The sequence below is a fragment of the Lepus europaeus genome, chromosome 22 (genome assembly GCF_033115175.1).
Source record: "Lepus europaeus isolate LE1 chromosome 22, mLepTim1.pri, whole genome shotgun sequence".
Taxonomy (NCBI): Eukaryota; Metazoa; Chordata; class Mammalia; order Lagomorpha; family Leporidae; genus Lepus; species Lepus europaeus.
In genome coordinates, this window is record NC_084848.1 from 8,505,212 (window position 1) to 8,520,764 (window position 15,553).

General features: G+C 63.0%; 1 protein-coding gene across 1 annotated transcript; it reads left to right on the forward strand.

Moving 5' to 3' along the window:
- The first annotated feature begins 1,224 nt into the window (after nucleotides 1–1,224).
- On the forward strand, nucleotides 1,225–14,741 carry LOC133751180 (alpha-1-antitrypsin-related protein-like). The gene is made up of 6 exons (XM_062181027.1): nucleotides 1,225–1,278; nucleotides 9,808–10,067; nucleotides 10,258–10,904; nucleotides 12,230–12,500; nucleotides 13,665–13,788; nucleotides 14,556–14,741. The coding sequence occupies exons 1-6, from the start codon at nucleotides 1,225–1,227 to the stop codon at nucleotides 14,739–14,741; spliced, it is 1,542 nt and encodes a 513-aa protein (XP_062037011.1).
- Nucleotides 14,742–15,553: the final 812 nt, after the last annotated feature.

Below are 15,553 nucleotides of genomic sequence, written 5' to 3' on the forward strand. Positions count from 1 at the left end.
GTAGGAGACCCAGAGGAAGCTCCTGGCTCCTGGCTTTGGATCAGCTCAGCTCTGGCCATTGCAGTCATTTGGGGAGCAAACCAGCAGATGGAAGACCTCTCTCTCTCTCTCTCTCTCTCTGGCTCTACCTTTCTCTGTAACTCTGACTTTCAAATAAATAAAATAAATCTTAAAAAAAAAGAAGAAATCTAATCATAATGGCAACTGCCATTCCTGTCCCTGCCACCTGCTCAGCCTCGTCCCTCATCTGTATGCTCCCCCAAGGCCCAGCCCTTAGCTTCCTTCACCCCCAACCAGCCCCTCACACTCTGAGCTGGGGCGGGGTGGGGGCTTGTCACACTTGCTTCTGGTCCTCCTGGGAATTCCCACCCAGCTTCAAATCCAGCTCAGATGTTCCTTCCGCTGGGAGGAGGTGGAGGTGGTGGGATTGGTGGTGGTTGAGGGTGGGGCTGGCACTACCGGTATTGGTGATCAGGCTGGGAAAGTGGTGGTGGTGGTGATGATGGAGATGAAGGTGGCAGTGGTGGTGGTGTTGGTGACAGTGGTGTTGAAGGTGATGGAGGTGGTGGTGATGGTGATGATGATGGTGATGGGTTGATGATGGTGATGGTAATTGGTTGATGATGATGGTGTTGATGGTGATGGAGATGGTGATGATGGTGGTGATGATGGTGGTGATGGAGGTGTTGATGGTAATGATGGTGTTGGTGGTGATGATGGTGGTGACGGTGATGGATTGATGATGCTGGTGATGGAGGTGTTGATGATGGTAATGGTGATGGGTTGATGATGGTGATGGAGTGGCGATGTGGTGTGATGGTGATGGTGGCTATAGTTTGAACAGGTCTTGGTTCCCCAGCTCATGCAGACAGTTAAGCATCAGCGTCGGAGTGGTGGTGCTTAGAGGGCCGACGCCTGATCCATTCCTGGTGTCTGAGGGCAGGGCCCTGGGGAGGGGACTGGTCTGGCTGGGGTTGCTGGCGTGGAGCCTCATCATCCCATGCTGGTGGCTTCAAGGGAAAGAGCAGGCCCCCTGCCTTTCTCTGCCCGGTGTGTTACGTGGTGTTTCCTCCACCCAGGCTCGGCCTTTGCCAGCCTCCACCCTCATCAGACAGCTGACAACGGGGCCACTGATATTAGACGTGAGCCTCCAGATCCGGGAGCCGGGATCACCGTCCTCCTGCTCGGTGTTTGTTACGTGTGAGTAGCGGAGCTGCCCCGGCGATGGTGCTGGTGCAGGTCAGAGATATCATCACCGTCACCGGCCAGGACGCAGTGGTGCGTTCTCGTGCCTCCTCCTAGGAGTCAAGCCGGGAGCTTTGGTCTTGATCTGTCCTGGGTCATCTCTTCCCCATAGGGATGGAGGCTTTTGATGGACAGATGGGGGAGGAGTCAGCATCCTAGAGGGGGCGGGGAATAGGAGATGGGCCTGGGGTACCCACGCGGGGTTTCCTCCCTTGGCCTCCTGCCCAGTACCATCCATCCATCCATTCACTCACCTACCGGGTGTTAGTGACCGCCCCCTCTGTGCCGGTGCTGTGTAGGAGAGTCCTCTAAGCAACCACCCCTCCTCCCCAGGGCTTCCAAACAGGACCCTCAGTGGCGCCGCCTCCTGACACCTGGGACCCAGCGAGAGAAGCGTTTGTGACGCATCCGTGGCCCGGCTGTGCCTGGGAGTCAGCCCATGTCAGCAATTAGGTCCCAGACCCAGAAGTTTAACAAAAGGAAAAAGACGGAGGCGCACAACTCCCTGACCGAACTCTGCTTCACCCTGGCTGGGGGGTCACGGTCTGAGGATCCTGGGTGCCCTGAGTCCTGGGAATCTTTGAGGTTTCAGACATGGGGCTGGAAGGAGGTGGGAGGTCTGAGAGGCAGGCAGGTGGAGCCAGGGGCAGCCCCTCTGGAAGCGGAGTGCCACCTGGGAGGAGGCCATGCTGGGGAGTGAACTGTGCATGGAAGACCTCTCTCTGTCTCCCCACAAACGGGGCTGCCGTCCCCCAGACCCAGCACCCAGGAGATCGGGGTTTACAGAGGTGAAGTTCAAAGGGGGTCCTTACGGGGGCCCTCACCAGCTTGCCCAGTGTCCTGCCACTAGAGCCCAGACACAGAGATGCACGGGGGAAGCCGGTGTGGCCGACGGGGCTCTCTGGGAGCCAATGCTGAGCTCCTGTGGGGTGCACACCTGTGAAACAGGCCCGGATGAAGCAGCGCGGGACAGGGTGGGGAGCCGAGCTGCAATGCTGTGGATGGAGCTCAGGCCACTCCCGGGCTGGGGAGAGAACCCTGCTCTGCAGCGCCCCCTGCTGGGCTGGAGCGGCTGGGCCTTGAAGAAAGACCACTTGCCCTAGGGAAGGGCCTCCCCAGAGGGAGCCCACACCTGGGGGACGCCTGCCACCCCTTCCCCATGGCTGGAGGCGGTCTCTGCCCACCTCTGCCAACCCGGGGCTGGACACACAGGCCCAGGGCCATGGTGCTGGTGGCCGAGCTGTTGAGAGCAGGAAGGATGGTGGGTGATGAGCGCTCAGGCAACCCGCAGCCCACGCCCTAGGAAACAAGCAGGACCTCCCAGTGCAGGAGATGGAAGGGCTGGGCTCTCCTAAGGGAGGAATCCGGGGAGGCTCTCAGGAGGAGGTGCGATTGGAGTGAAGGTTATTTGTGTGCAGATAGGGGAAGGGGCAGTGCAGGGAGTGCCCCAGGGAGCAGGCAGCCCTGGGCTGGGCTGGGCTGCAGATGGGGGGATAGGAGGGGTGCCCAGGGTCAGCTGCAGTGCGGATGCTTCTGGAAAGGTCACGCCAGGAGAGGGCGGGGCCCGGGGCCATCAGGGCCCCCAGAGGCGGGGACCTGGGGGGGGGCCTCTGTGAGCTCTTGGCAGCTGCTGCAGGGACCTGGGCCAGTCCAGGGGCTGCTTGGGGCCGCGGAAGGCGAGGCCTTGCAACAAGTCCCGAATCAACGCCCGGTGACGGCTAAGAGAAGCGGGGTTCAGGAGACCACGGGTGCTGCACTCTTCAGACTCGGCCAAGGCACGGAGGGGAACAGGATCCAAGTCACCAGGAGGGGGAGACAGAGAGTTCCTGTTTCCCCACAATCCCGGGCTAAGCAGAGCCTTCCCAGCTCACCATCCTGGGAGGGCTGGGGCTGCTGGCACGGGGGAGCTCGCCAAGGTGGTGTGCACCCGCATGGCCATGCCGCCCCCTCCCCATGCCCACTGTCTCTCCTCTCTCTAAATATATTTCAAATAGATAAAGAACTCTTTGATAAATCAGTAAAGTTCATTTGGCTCACAGGTGAGACAGACGTCCAGGATGAGGTGCTGGCCCTGGTGAGGGCCCTCGGCAGCATCCTAGCACGAGAGGGCGCGGGACTTATGGCAACCCCACCCCCCACAGTGACTGACCACCTCCCAGCATGGGTCCCTCCATGCCTGAGTGGCGGGCCCACGACCTAATAATCTCTTAAAGGGCCCATCTTTAACATCAGGGTGGCAACTGAATTTCAATGTGAATTTATAAAAACCTAGAACCCACAGAGAACGCTCATGTTCAGGCAGCCCCTGCTCTGCATGTTCAGATCAGCGTCCTTGCAGCGCCCAGACCAGGCTCCGGCTAAACACCCCCCACCCTGCGGAGCTGCCGCCTATCTGCCCCTCTCCATCCCTGCCTGTGACTGTGGCCTGGCCTGGGGCTCCCCCTGTCGCCCCTGCTGCTCCCTGAGGCCAAGGCCGCCGTGCAGCTGTGCATCCTAACACCACGCCTGGCCCCCAGCAGCCCGGGGGCCCCATCCTCATGCCACCCCCTGCTCCCTGCAGGACATGCACCTGCTGCGCCTGCCTGGAACACCGTTCCCCACCCCCACCCTCTCCTCCCTGGGCGATGCCCCGCCTGCTGCTCAGTGCCAATGCTCCTTCCTCAGGCGGCCCCTCTGCGGGACCTGCTGCCCTCACCTCGCACCCAGAGCAGGCCCCATGCTGGCAGCGCCAACTCCTGCCCCTGCAGGGCTGCCCACGGGGCACCGGGGCGCCTGCACAGGACATGGGTCTGTTCCCTGCAGCCGGCTCAGTGCAGAGCGCAGGGCGATTGAGTGAGGAGCCACGCAGCGTCCTGCTGAGCCCTCTCCTCCCCGTCCCCTCCCAGCCATGGTCGGATCAGTGTCCAGGAGAGGAAGGGCTGTGGTGCGCAGGAGTTGGGGGTCTTCCTGAGCCCGGCTCCCCCGTGCACCTGCCTGGGGCGAGTTCTGCCCCCTCCCTCAGCGGAGGAGTTTGGAGCTGAGGACAGCCTTCCAGGAGGGCAGCGCACCCGGGGTGCTTCCCAAACACAAAGCCACCTCCTGTCCCCCCAGCCCCTGGGCAAGGGTTTAGGAACTGCCCACAACTCAGGAGCTGCCCGCCAGCTGGCAAGCAGCGGGGCGCCCTCTGGTGGTGAAACACTGAGTTGTAGGGACGATCTGCCCAGGGAAGGCACTGAGCCCTGGGTGAGGGAGTCAGACCCCCGTGGGAGCTCAGGGAAGTGTAGGTTCCCGCCCTCCTGACGCCACGCCCACTGATGGTTCTGAGGCAGGGGGCTGGTGGGAGCCCCCTCGATCTAGGCTGTGACCAGCTGCCCTCTGAGGCCCCCACTGAGGATAATTTCTGGCCCGGCCACTGGCCCCTGGATACGGGACATCTGAGAGGCGGGCCCTACTCACCCCCATCCTGTCCTCACCAGGCCCCAGGACAGCTGTGTGCAACAGAGACTCAGTCAGTCTCTGCTGAACCAGTGAGTGAGCAGCAAAGCCGACCAAGGAGAAAGTCCCTGGGCTGTTGGCTCTGCGTCACCCCCCTTCCCACAGCCCTGGGATTGACTGGGCAAACACTGGGTCCAGCAAGGCAGATTTCAAAACATCCTTTAGAAGCATTTAAAAAAAAAACTGGCAAGATTCCATGCGGAGGTGTGGTCTGTCCCAAGCAGGGCCAGAGTCCTCTCCGGCTGTCTGCTGCTCCTGGGGCCTCGTCCTCCTCGTGTCACCTTGGTTACGCACGGGGGAGGCTGACTTCCTGAAGACTGGGGGAGCCCTGTGTGGGCACAGAGGCCGAGCAGCTTCCGACATCCCCGGTCTCTGAGCAGCAGCCATGACCATGACCCTGGGCCCAGAGCTTTCCAGGAGGCCCCCGGGGCCACTGAGCACAAGGGTAGAACCTGTCCGTGGCTGTGTCAGTGGCCTGGGCTGTGGGGCTCTGTGACCACACTGCTGCCCAGGCCAGGATTCCGTGCGCATGGGTGTTCCGGGCTGCCCACCCAGGAGGAGGCTCCCTGGGGGATGGAGCTGCTGCCCGGAGCACTGCCAGGCTGGGCTTGTGTGCAGGGAGCCCCGCAGGTGGCTGTCTCCTCCCTCAGCTCAGCAAGTGAAGACCTTTAAGCCTGGCTGCTCGCTCTCCTTACAAAGCGCATGTCTTTAGAGCCCCAGCCCTGCACCTGCACCAGGGGTGTAACATTTCCCACCCAGGTTCACGGCCAAAGTCAGCCCTGTTATCCCAGATCACAGAAGTTGCTCAATGGAAAGAACGACGTAGAATGATGGCTGTCGCATGTCTGACCTCCATAAGCGATGCGGCTGTAAGCATTAAGAGCAAGTGACTTAAATAGACGAAAGTAGGAAAAAATCCCCGGTGAAGACACTCTTGTACAAAAGGCTTGAGCTCCTTTTCCCCCACATGCAAGGCTGAGGCTGAAGGAAACCTGCATACGCAGCAGTGTAATTGTCTGCCCTAACACAGCCCCAGAACACAGCCTCATAGGCCAGGGGGACAGAGCCGAGGTCGGCCCCCTCTGCCCTTCGTCACTGCGAGAAGCCAGGCGTATTCGGGACAGGAATCGGCAGGCTCTGGCTCAGCAGCTGCGCTGCCAGAAAGCACAGGGGCCAGGGGATCCCAAAAGGCGCCTGGGAAATGGAACGGAAAGAGAGACGCGGACACTGTTCGTCAACATAATCCAGACACGGCAGCCGTGACACCCGCCACCTGTCCACTCCCACAGGATCACGGGGAGGGGTGTGGGTGCTGCAGGCTAAGCTGCCCCGTGGGGCACCCTCGTCCCCTGGGGGCGCCTGGGCTCAGCCCCTGCTCTGCCTGCTGACCCAGCCTCCGGCTAACGGGAGGACGGAAGGCAGCAGACGCTGTGCGAGCTCTGAATCCCGGCCGCCATGTGGGAGCCCTGGCTGCAGGTTCCGGCCATGGGCTGCAGCCTGGCCCAGCCCTGGCTGCGTGGGCACCTGGGAAGTGAACCAACAGAGGGAAAACCCTCTCTCCCTCTCCCTCTCTGCTTTCCAACACATAAATATTTGTGAAATCCCCATGGGAACCTCTGCACCCGACACAGCTGATGGGAGCGGGACGCGTCGGCGGCCATCGCGGGGCAGGTGTGCGGGCTTTATTTCGGAGCGGTGCCAGTGACCGGCTGAGACGCCTGTGGTGCTGGCATGGCTTCTCTTACCGTGTATTGCCAGTCCCCGTCAGGTGGGGAGCTGGGGGTGGGGGAGGTCTGGCCCGGGGCCGTGCGAGGCCTGTGACGTCACTGTTCCAGCCCGGCCAAGGCACCACAGGCAGGACTTGACAGTCAGTCGATCTCCGCAGGCTCATGTTCAAGTTGGTGGTTTGGTGGCCTGTAGACGAGGTTACAAAGACTCGAAGTCCCGGCAGAAACAGGGCCCCAGCCCCCGACGGAGCAGGAATAGGGTGAGTCTCCCCGAGAGTCGCTGGGCACGGTCGCAGCCAGGGCTTCCCCTTCAGCGTCTCTCGTCCCTTCTCCCATCGTCACACCCGGCTCCTGGGGACATTGCTGCGTCAGCCTTTCCCAGAGCACCGGGGAGTTCCCCACTCTGCAAAGCTCCACCCTGAACCTGACATCGGCCCTGGTGTCAACGTGGGCAGGATGCGCTGCCCTGAGTGGGGCATCGCGTCCTCCTGGGAACCCCCAAGCTCCTGTGCCAACGGCGATCACAAGGCAGCCTGAGCGGATCTTGGGGGAAAGCGTGTGTGACACTCGCGTGGAGATTTTCATGAGCTGCATTGCCCACGCACTCTGGGAGGTCGCCGTGCGTGTGTCTGTGCCTGTGTGTGGCCGAGAGCCAGCTGTCTGGTGCAGAGGGAAAGTGTGTGTCCACACCTGTGTGTGCGTCTCTGGGGGCACACAGGTGCCTGCGTGTAGGTGTTTCTCTATCTGTGCATCTCCTTGTGTGTCTGCGTGTGTGACGTGAGGAGGAACAGATACTCACATGTACCCGGGAGGGGTCTTAACACTATATTCCAAGTAAAGACCCCACCCTCTATGGGGAGAATTGTTCCACCCCAGTGTGATAGGACACCTGTGTGGCCCTCGGCTCCGCCCCTCTCCCTGTGCAGACACAAAGGGCTCCAGACCCTGCGGCACAGCTGCCAGCTCCCGAGGGACACCGCCCAGGACAGGCTCCATGATAGAACGGGGCCCGGCGACGGCACACGGCTGGCACTGATGGAGTCCCCAAGGCTCGGGTGCGCCTCTAGGCCCTGGACGTGAGACGATTCCCTGGCTCCACTCAAAGACGCCAGGAGGGGCTGAGCAGGAGAGAGCCCTGGGTCTCCGGTGGCCACAGGGCTCTGAGACTCTGTCCTTGCTGGTGGCCTGGCACCTGGGGTTCCGCAGGACTAAGCCACTTCAGGGCAGGACAGCGAGGCCCTGGGAGGTGGCCAGCCCGGGGCAGCACCCACCTGGCCAGGGGCTGGAGCTGTGCCAGGCTCTTTTCAGGACAGGAGTCTCTGGTCACATGAGAACTGAGTGTCCCCACGCCCCCAGACAGCGCTATAAGTCCCCGAAGGCTGTGTGTGAGTGTGGGACACCAGCACCGCTGGTCCAGCCCCGCGGGCCACCTGTGCACCTGCAGGTTCTGCTGAACCTCCTGAGCTGCCGTGGGGGTGAGTGCTGGGCCCACTCCACACAGGGGAAACTGAGGCTGGCAGAACTGTAGCTCCTGTGGGCAGAGCCAGGACTGAGCATGGGCGGCCAGGCTTTGGCCACGGCCTTGGGCAGTCAGGTGGGAGACACCGTGGCCTCACTGGGCAGCTCCCGGCACACAGAGTATGACACAGGCAGGTGCTGGGGTGGGGGTAATTGAGTGCTCCTTGCCCTCCTGCTCCCGCCCCGCCTGGGCTCAGACCCAGCCTGTGTCCTCCTGAGCCTCACCCGGGTCCCTCCCACCTGCAGGGTCTGGAGGAGTACCCCCACCACAGCCCCTCCCTGTGGGGTCCCCTGAGAAGCTCCTCCTTGGAGTCCTTCTTTCTCCCCAAGCCGAGCCACAGTCCTAGACCTCGGCTTGTGCATTCCTAACCCCCCGCCCAGCCCTGACTCCATGGAGGAGAAAGGGGGCCCCCTTACCTCCGGCCCATGGTGGCCGGTTACCCAGAATCCCACAGGATGCCCGGGTCCTCTCACTTCTGCTTCGTCCACCCTCCTGCCACAGGGGCCCTGCCCTTGACCTCCTGGCCACAGCAGCCGCCTGCAAGGGAGCGGTGTGTCCGTTACTGCTCAGTTAGCCCGGCTGCCTCTCCCGCCGCCTGCCCTCTGCCTGTCTGGGTTCGTGGCCGTTCACCTTGAAGGCTTGGAGTTGACAACACTCTCTTCTCAGAACCAGTGTAAGGTTTGACTCCACATTTATTTCTCCGGATGCAACCAGCACAGAGAGGAGGGCAGAGGAGGGCGCAGTGTTTGTCTGGGTCACGGCTGCTCTGGGATTGGTGGGATTCCTGCAGGTCTCCATGAACCCTCCTCCCCGCACACCTGCGTTTCCTGGAGACACCAGCAGGTCCCTGACCCCGTCAGTGCTGGCTGTGGTGGGGACACAGGTGGTGGCCAGGATGGGCCATGAGCTGCTGGCAGGAATCTCAGCTCATGTGCAGGGCCGGGAGCCCAGGCCCCACGGGGCGCACCCAGGAAGGTGCAGGGACAGCGGCTCCCAGAAAGGGTTCAGTGGGCACAGCACTGAGCTCCGGGACTCTGAGCCCCACGGTGAGGGTGAGAGGATCGGCTGGGGCCTCCTCCAGGCCTGACCCAGCAGGCCAGGGGGGAAATCCTGGGGGCCCCAAACAGGGTCCTGCTCCAGGAAGAAGGGGCGTGCGCCCCAATTACCTGGCTCCCGGGGACTCTTTGGCCCAGGGAAGTGAATGGAGTTGGGTCTCCCATGACCTAAGCCTGCTCTGAACAGAGGGTAGCACTGGGCCAGGCAGGGAGCAGGAGACTCCCCCGTCAGCCGGTGGGTCCTGAGCCCCTGCATGGATGGGCCAGGAGGCCCTCAGTGATGCTGGGAGACAGTGTCACTGCCACCCAGGGAGCAGGGCTCCTGCCCGGCCCACACTGCACAGGACAGCCCCGCCCCACCCAGCACAGCCGCACCAGGCCCCACAGTGCGATCTGCAGGACCAGCTGAGCAGCAGGTGCAGCCTCAGCACCAGCAGGTGCACAGGGGATGAGCTGAACACGGGCACCCAAGCAAAAGCTGGTGGTGCAACCGGCCCCAGCCTGCCCTGCTGGGTGGCCTTGAGCAAACTGCTGAGTCACGCTGAGCCTCTGCAGTGGAGACGCTGAGTCACACTTGGAGATGAGAGGCAGAGTCCATGAGAGCCTCAGGGCCAGGGCTGCCCCGGGTTCTGGCTGCGCCATGGCTGGAGGATGCCGGCCCTCTGGGCGGTCCACAGTAGCCATCAGTGCGGCCCGCAGTGACTTTTCTGAGGCCTGGATGTCCTTCCTGGGCCTGACCTGACCCAGGAGAGCCCTGGGCAAGTCCCCTCTGCCTGCTGTGCTGCAGCGTCCTCTGTCGTACCCCGGGGTGGGACACCGGCCCGTCAAGGCCAATGCAGGAGTGAGCGGAGCTGCGCAGGGTGTAGACTCCGGGCCAGCTGTGGCTGTGAGGTTCCGGCTCTGCCTGTACCTGGCCCGCTGCCCTCGGGCATCGCCCACCCTCTGGGCTTTGCTTCCTCGTCAGCCAGGGCAGCACAGCGGTGTGAGCACTGGCAGAGTGTGCGGGCGGCAGCGAGTCCAGGTCCCTGAGAGCCAGGGCGGTGCTGGGTAGGAGGTGAGCAGACGCCCAGGTGGTCGAGTCTGATTCTTTGCATGGTGATGATGTAGCCATGCGTGGGCCTGGTCGGGAGTGTGGGAGAGGTGTAAAACCATGGTGCTGGGACGTGAGGTCACGGGAGGGCCAGGCCACGTCCTATGGGGCCACTCTCAGGCATTGCTGCTCCTCTCTTTCTTGCAGGACAATGCTGTCCTCCAGCTCACAGCGCCCCCTGCTGCTGGCAGTGCTGTGTTGCCTGCTGTCGGGACCAGAGGCCACAGGTGCCCAGCAGTCAGAGGAATCCAAGCCTACCCAAGAACACCCGACGCATTCCGAGCCGCCTGTTTGTCAAAGCATCTTCAATAACATTGCTGACATCTTTCTTTGCCTGTACAAAGAGTCAGCCCGGTTTTCAAAGAGCAGTAACATCGTGTTCTCCCCACTGAGCATAACTGCCGCCCTCGCCACGCTCTTGCTGGGGACCAAGGCTGACTCCCACAGTCAGATCTGGAACGGCCTGGAGTTCAACCTCCTGGGGACAGGGGAGCGCCTGGTCCACACCTGCTTCCAGCAGCTCCTGCGCACCTTCCAGCACTGGGACAACGAGCTGGCTGCCGGCAGCGTCCTCTTCATCGACGAGAGTCTGCAGCCGAGGGCTGAGTTTGTGGAGGGCGTTGAGCAGCTGTCCCACTCTGAAGCCGTCACCGTCAACCTCAGGGACACGCACGGGGCCAGGGCACAGATCAACAGCTTTTTGAGGAGGGAAACAAAAAACGAGATAACGGACTTGGTCCAAGATCTGGAGGACGACACACGCCTGGCCCTGCTGACGTACATTTCCTTCCACGGTAAGCCGGAGCCAGTGCCTGGCGGGACCAGGGCAGCCGCCCAGCTGTGTCCCGAGACCACCAGCGCCCCAACGTTCCCAGGAAGTGCAGTGCAGGGCCGCCAGGGGTCCCGCAGGGCTGCTTTCTTCCCACATGCGAGCAGATAACGTAGGGAAAGATGAGCTGAAGACAGCCACGTCACTGCCTGCCCAGGGGCCCAGCGAGAGCTGTCACTGTCCAAGCACTCACCGCAGGTGTCAGTCTCCTGTGCCGAGGGGCCTCACAAACCAATCAGAGCCTCCTCCAGGGCTCAGGGACCGCCCCCCCCCCCCCCCCCAGACCGCTCCAGGGTCAGGGACCAGAGTTAGCTCTGGGGTCTGTAGGGTGTGGGTTCAGGTCCTGCCTTCTCACTTATTAACTTTGGATATTGGGAATGCCACCTTAATCTCTGGGGTGCTGCTGTCCTATCCTATCTTGGACCAAATCCGGGCCCTGTTGTCAGGTATCTGGGAGGATGAGCCACATGACAGAATGGGGGCTTGTGGCACCCAGGAGGTGACCAGCCACCTCGGCTCCCAGCTGCCGCCTGCCTCTCAGCACTCAGAAGGTCAGGGGTGTGGGACCCCCAGGGTGCTCTGAGGCAGCTCCCATGTCCCAGGGAGAGGGAGGAGGGTGGCGGGGGTCAAGGCCAGGGCCCTCCCCTCTCCCCGGGGCTCCCCCCTGCACAGTCCTGCAGTGCAGGGCACCAGGCCGGGGCCGGCACAGCTGAGACCTAGCATGGGGCTCACCCCTCCCCAGCCATCCCCTCCCCCTCCAGGGAGGAAGGAGGGTCCTAGGGTCCCTGGGGCACCTGCCTCTCTGGCTGCCTTATGGTGGGGTCCTCTTGGTGTCACTCAGGGGGAGGCTGCCCATGCACCTGCATTGCCCCTGCAGCTCCCAGGACAGGGACTTAGGAGCAGCACCCAGGGTGCTCGCCCTGGGTGATGACTGCCTGCCCAGCAGCAAGGCCCATGGAGCCCCAGGGCAAACAAGTTCCAAGCTATAAATTGGAGGAGCATGGTTCTACCCCTAATTTCTATTAAGCACCACGGCCTCTGGCACAGACACACACAATTGCTAACCCCGTGAAGGACAAATTTCTCCAATGAGCCAGGATAAGGACTTGGGGGTCCTCCTGTGACAACAGGCAGTTGTCACAGAGCTGTCCTGCAATCTGGGGTTCGCATCTCCATCCCATTTTGCAGATGAAAAGCTGAGGCTCAGAGACTCCTGTGTCACAGAGGGGGCTCAGGGCTCCTCACTGATCGCAGGTCCCTAACCGCCACCCCACCTCGCCGTGTCCCCAGGGAAACTGCGGGATGAATTCCACGCTGAGCTCACGGTGGAGGAGAACTTCCACGTGGACGAGAGGACGACTGTCACGGTGCCCACCGTCAACCGCCTGGGTGCATTTGACCTGCACCGGGACACCAACTTCTCCAGCTGGGTGCTGGCGCAGCACTGCCTGGGGGACGCCGTGGCCTACTACGTCCTGCCCGACAAGGGGAAGATGGAGCAGCTGGAGAGGGGGCTGACGCAGGAGCAGCTCGACGGCCTCCTGAGACCCTCGGACATCAGGTGCCTCCCGGGATGGTGCTGCCCAGGAGCTGTTGAGCTGGGCAGGACCGGCGGGGCGGGGCAGGGGCACCCGCAGCATGCACTGTGCTCCCCAGGGGCGTGGCTCCATTCCGGGCCTGGGGTCGGGGTCTGGGAAATGGCCGTGGCCGCAGAAAAGGCAATGATCCTGTCTCTGGGGACTCCGCCCCCAGCATGGACACGGCCACTTCCCAACATCCGTGCCCAACACAGCGAAGGTAACACCAGCACAGGCTACGGCAGAACCAAGGAGGGCTTCCTGGCAAAGGCGGCAGCTGAGAGTGGGGTCCAAGCACAGATGTCCCTGGTGGGCAGGGGAAGAGGCCCAGCAGAGCAAAGGACCAGCGTGGGAGAGGCCGGGACCTGTGTGCAGAGAGCTGGTGTCGCTGTGATGTCACTCGAGTGCTCTCCTGGCCCAGCAGGGAGGGGCCCCAGCTCGCCCAACCCCCACACAGAGTTGTTCTGGGAACCGTGCCATGCACTGATGAGCTGCTGCCCACTGTGTCCTGCAAGACACGCACAACCACACATGCAGGGCTGAGGGTCAACACCGAATGGACGCCTTCAGCCCTCTGCCCCGCCCCACCCTGCCCAAGGTCCCTGCACCAGGGATGAGAACAGGGCCCCAGGAGCAGCCGCGGCCGGAACTCATCACAGAGCCCCAGTACCCATCTGCCCGCCCACCAAGGCCTGTACCTGCTCACCACAACCAGAGCTGAGCCCTATGCCTGCTGGGTCCACTCTCCTCCCCCACAAGACAGCTGTCACTCAGCACCTGCCACCGCCAGCCACGTTCCCCTGGGAGCCAGGCACCAGGGAGTCCCGGGGGGGGGGGGGGCAGCATGAGATGCTCTTCCAGGGACACCCTGGATCTGCCTGGAGGGCTTCTCAGGGGAGGTGGCTTTCCAGGGGCTGGCAGGACAGTGGGCCCTGTGGGTGCTGACACTCTGACACCTGCTGCAATGGGGGCTACGAGGACAATGACCGAGTCAGCGTCCCTGTGGGTGTGGGGGAGGGGCCGCGCTAAGTGGGAGACACCAGGAGGAAAGAACACAGTGCCCACGCTGGGCCCCAGAGGACGGGAGCAAGGATGAGACGTCTGCCTGTCTTCCCGCACGACAGGTCTGCCAGCGTGTTCCTCCCCAGATTCTCCATCTCTGGGACCCACGACCTGAAACACCTCCTGGGCAAACTGGGCATCACCCGGGTCTTCAGCGACGAGGCTGACTTCTCGGGGATCACGGAGCAGGCCCCCCTGAAGCTCTCCCAGGTGAGGTCGCCCCACTGGTGGGCTGTCCCTGTTGTCCGAGGGCATGGGAGGGGCTGGACCCAGACCAGAGACTGAGGAAGTGACCAAGGACACACACCAGGGCCACCTGGCTTCTCCCCAGGAGCCACTGGATTGCCTGGGACTGGACGGGAAGTGCCGGGTGACAGAGCTGGGGAGGGGGCTTCCTGTGCCGCTGGCCTTGTAGGGGTCTCCCCTGAGGTCGGGTCGCTGACCTGTCCACAGGTTGCCCAGGGCCCTGCAGTCCTGGGCCTCGACTTCCCCACATTTGCAGCGGGGCTCAGGCTCTGAGTCAAGGCAGTCCCCGGCTCCTTCCCTCTGTGGGCCGTGCAGCCCTGGGTGCCTCCCAGTGTGAGTGTGAGGGATTCCAGCAAAGGCGCCCGTCTCCAGGAGCTGCAAAGGGAACCCTGAGCACCCCAGATCCCCTCCTGCCCTGGGGCCCTGAGCCTGGGTGGTCGGAGCCCGGGCCACCTTCCCCGTCTTGTCTTCAAGAATCTGAAAATCACAGAACCAAGAGCCCTGTGGTGCACACAGGCCCCTCGGAGGCTGGGGGTGCAGCCCCCGGGGCTGAGAGAGGGGAAGGCAGGGACCTGGGAGGGGCAGAGCTGGGGACACAGAGAAAGGCCTGGTGTGCCTGCAGCGGAGGGAGGAGGGGACAGGCAGTGCCTAGGGCGCGGCGTCCACCTGGAGCCTCAGTGGGGACAGCGCAGGCTCCGCTCAGCTCCGGGCTCTGCTTCTCTGCCCCCCAGGCCACACACAGGGCGGTGCTGACCTTGGATGACGACGCATTTTCTGAGCGCATGTATTTTGATGTGGGCCCGTGGCCCTCGCTGCCCACTTTCAAGTTCAACAGGCCCTTCCTGGTCATCGTCAAGGACGACAACAACAACTTTCCCGTCTTCATGGGAAAAGTGGTGAATCCCAGCCAAGGCTAACAGCCCCTTGGCCTGAGCCCCGCCCCCACCAGGCCCCGCCCCAAACACAATAAAGTCTGAGCCTCCTCCTAGAGTCCACCTGCGAACCCTTGCCGCCCAGAGCCCGGGTGGACTGTACTGTGTCGGCACTGCCCACGGCCAAGCCCATGAGGTCCCTGTGCAGCACGGAGCTGTGCGGGCAGGGATGAGTGTGGGGAAGCCGCACCCAAGGCTCTGAGGCCCTCAGCTCCCCTACCCATCCCTGAGCGGCCACCTCCCACTCTCAGGGGATCACAGCCCACCCTGGAGTCCACCTCCTTAGGTGCCGCTCCGCCCATCTCCAGTCTGCCCCGCCCCCAAAGTGCCCCGCCCATCTCAAGTCTGCCCCGCCCCCATACTGCTAGGTCTCCAGGCCTCCGCTGTGAGTCTCCTGAGTCTGTGCGCTGCAAGCCCACGATGGAAGGGGAAGACAGTGCTCCTGCTCATCCCCTGAGTCACCCCCTCCCCGCTGCGTGGCCCCCTCCTATTCTCAGGGTGTCTGCTGGGAACAGAGGAGCCCTTGCTCCCTGGGCTGTACCTGATCTGTCAGGGCCTCTGGGGCCTGGACTCCTGCCCTCCTCAAAGTCACCAGGACCACCAGGTCCCCAGGGCCAGTTCCGCCTGCCCCTGTCTGCTACCCTGTCACATAGCCATGGTCCCCAGGACGGAGCTGAAGCCGTGACAGGGACTCCCGGCTGTGAGGGCGACAGTGGCACCTGTGGACCCCATGGCCTCTCCCTCTGTGGCCCTGCCCGTGGTCTTCCCAGGACGGCCCCGGCTCCTGTGCCTCTGCT

What these genes read in the sequence shown, in the direction of transcription:
- LOC133751180 (XM_062181027.1), top strand. Translation starts at nt 1,225, where the DNA reads ATGGTGCTGGTGCAGGTCAGAGATATCATCACCGTCACCGGCCAGGAC. An exon ending in CTGAGACCCTCGGACATCAG is followed by an intron (nt 12,501 to 13,664) that starts GTGCCTCCCGGG and finishes GTTCCTCCCCAG; the next exon opens with ATTCTCCATCTCTGGGACCC. An exon ending in CCCCCCTGAAGCTCTCCCAG is followed by an intron (nt 13,789 to 14,555) that starts GTGAGGTCGCCC and finishes TCTGCCCCCCAG; the next exon opens with GCCACACACAGGGCGGTGCT.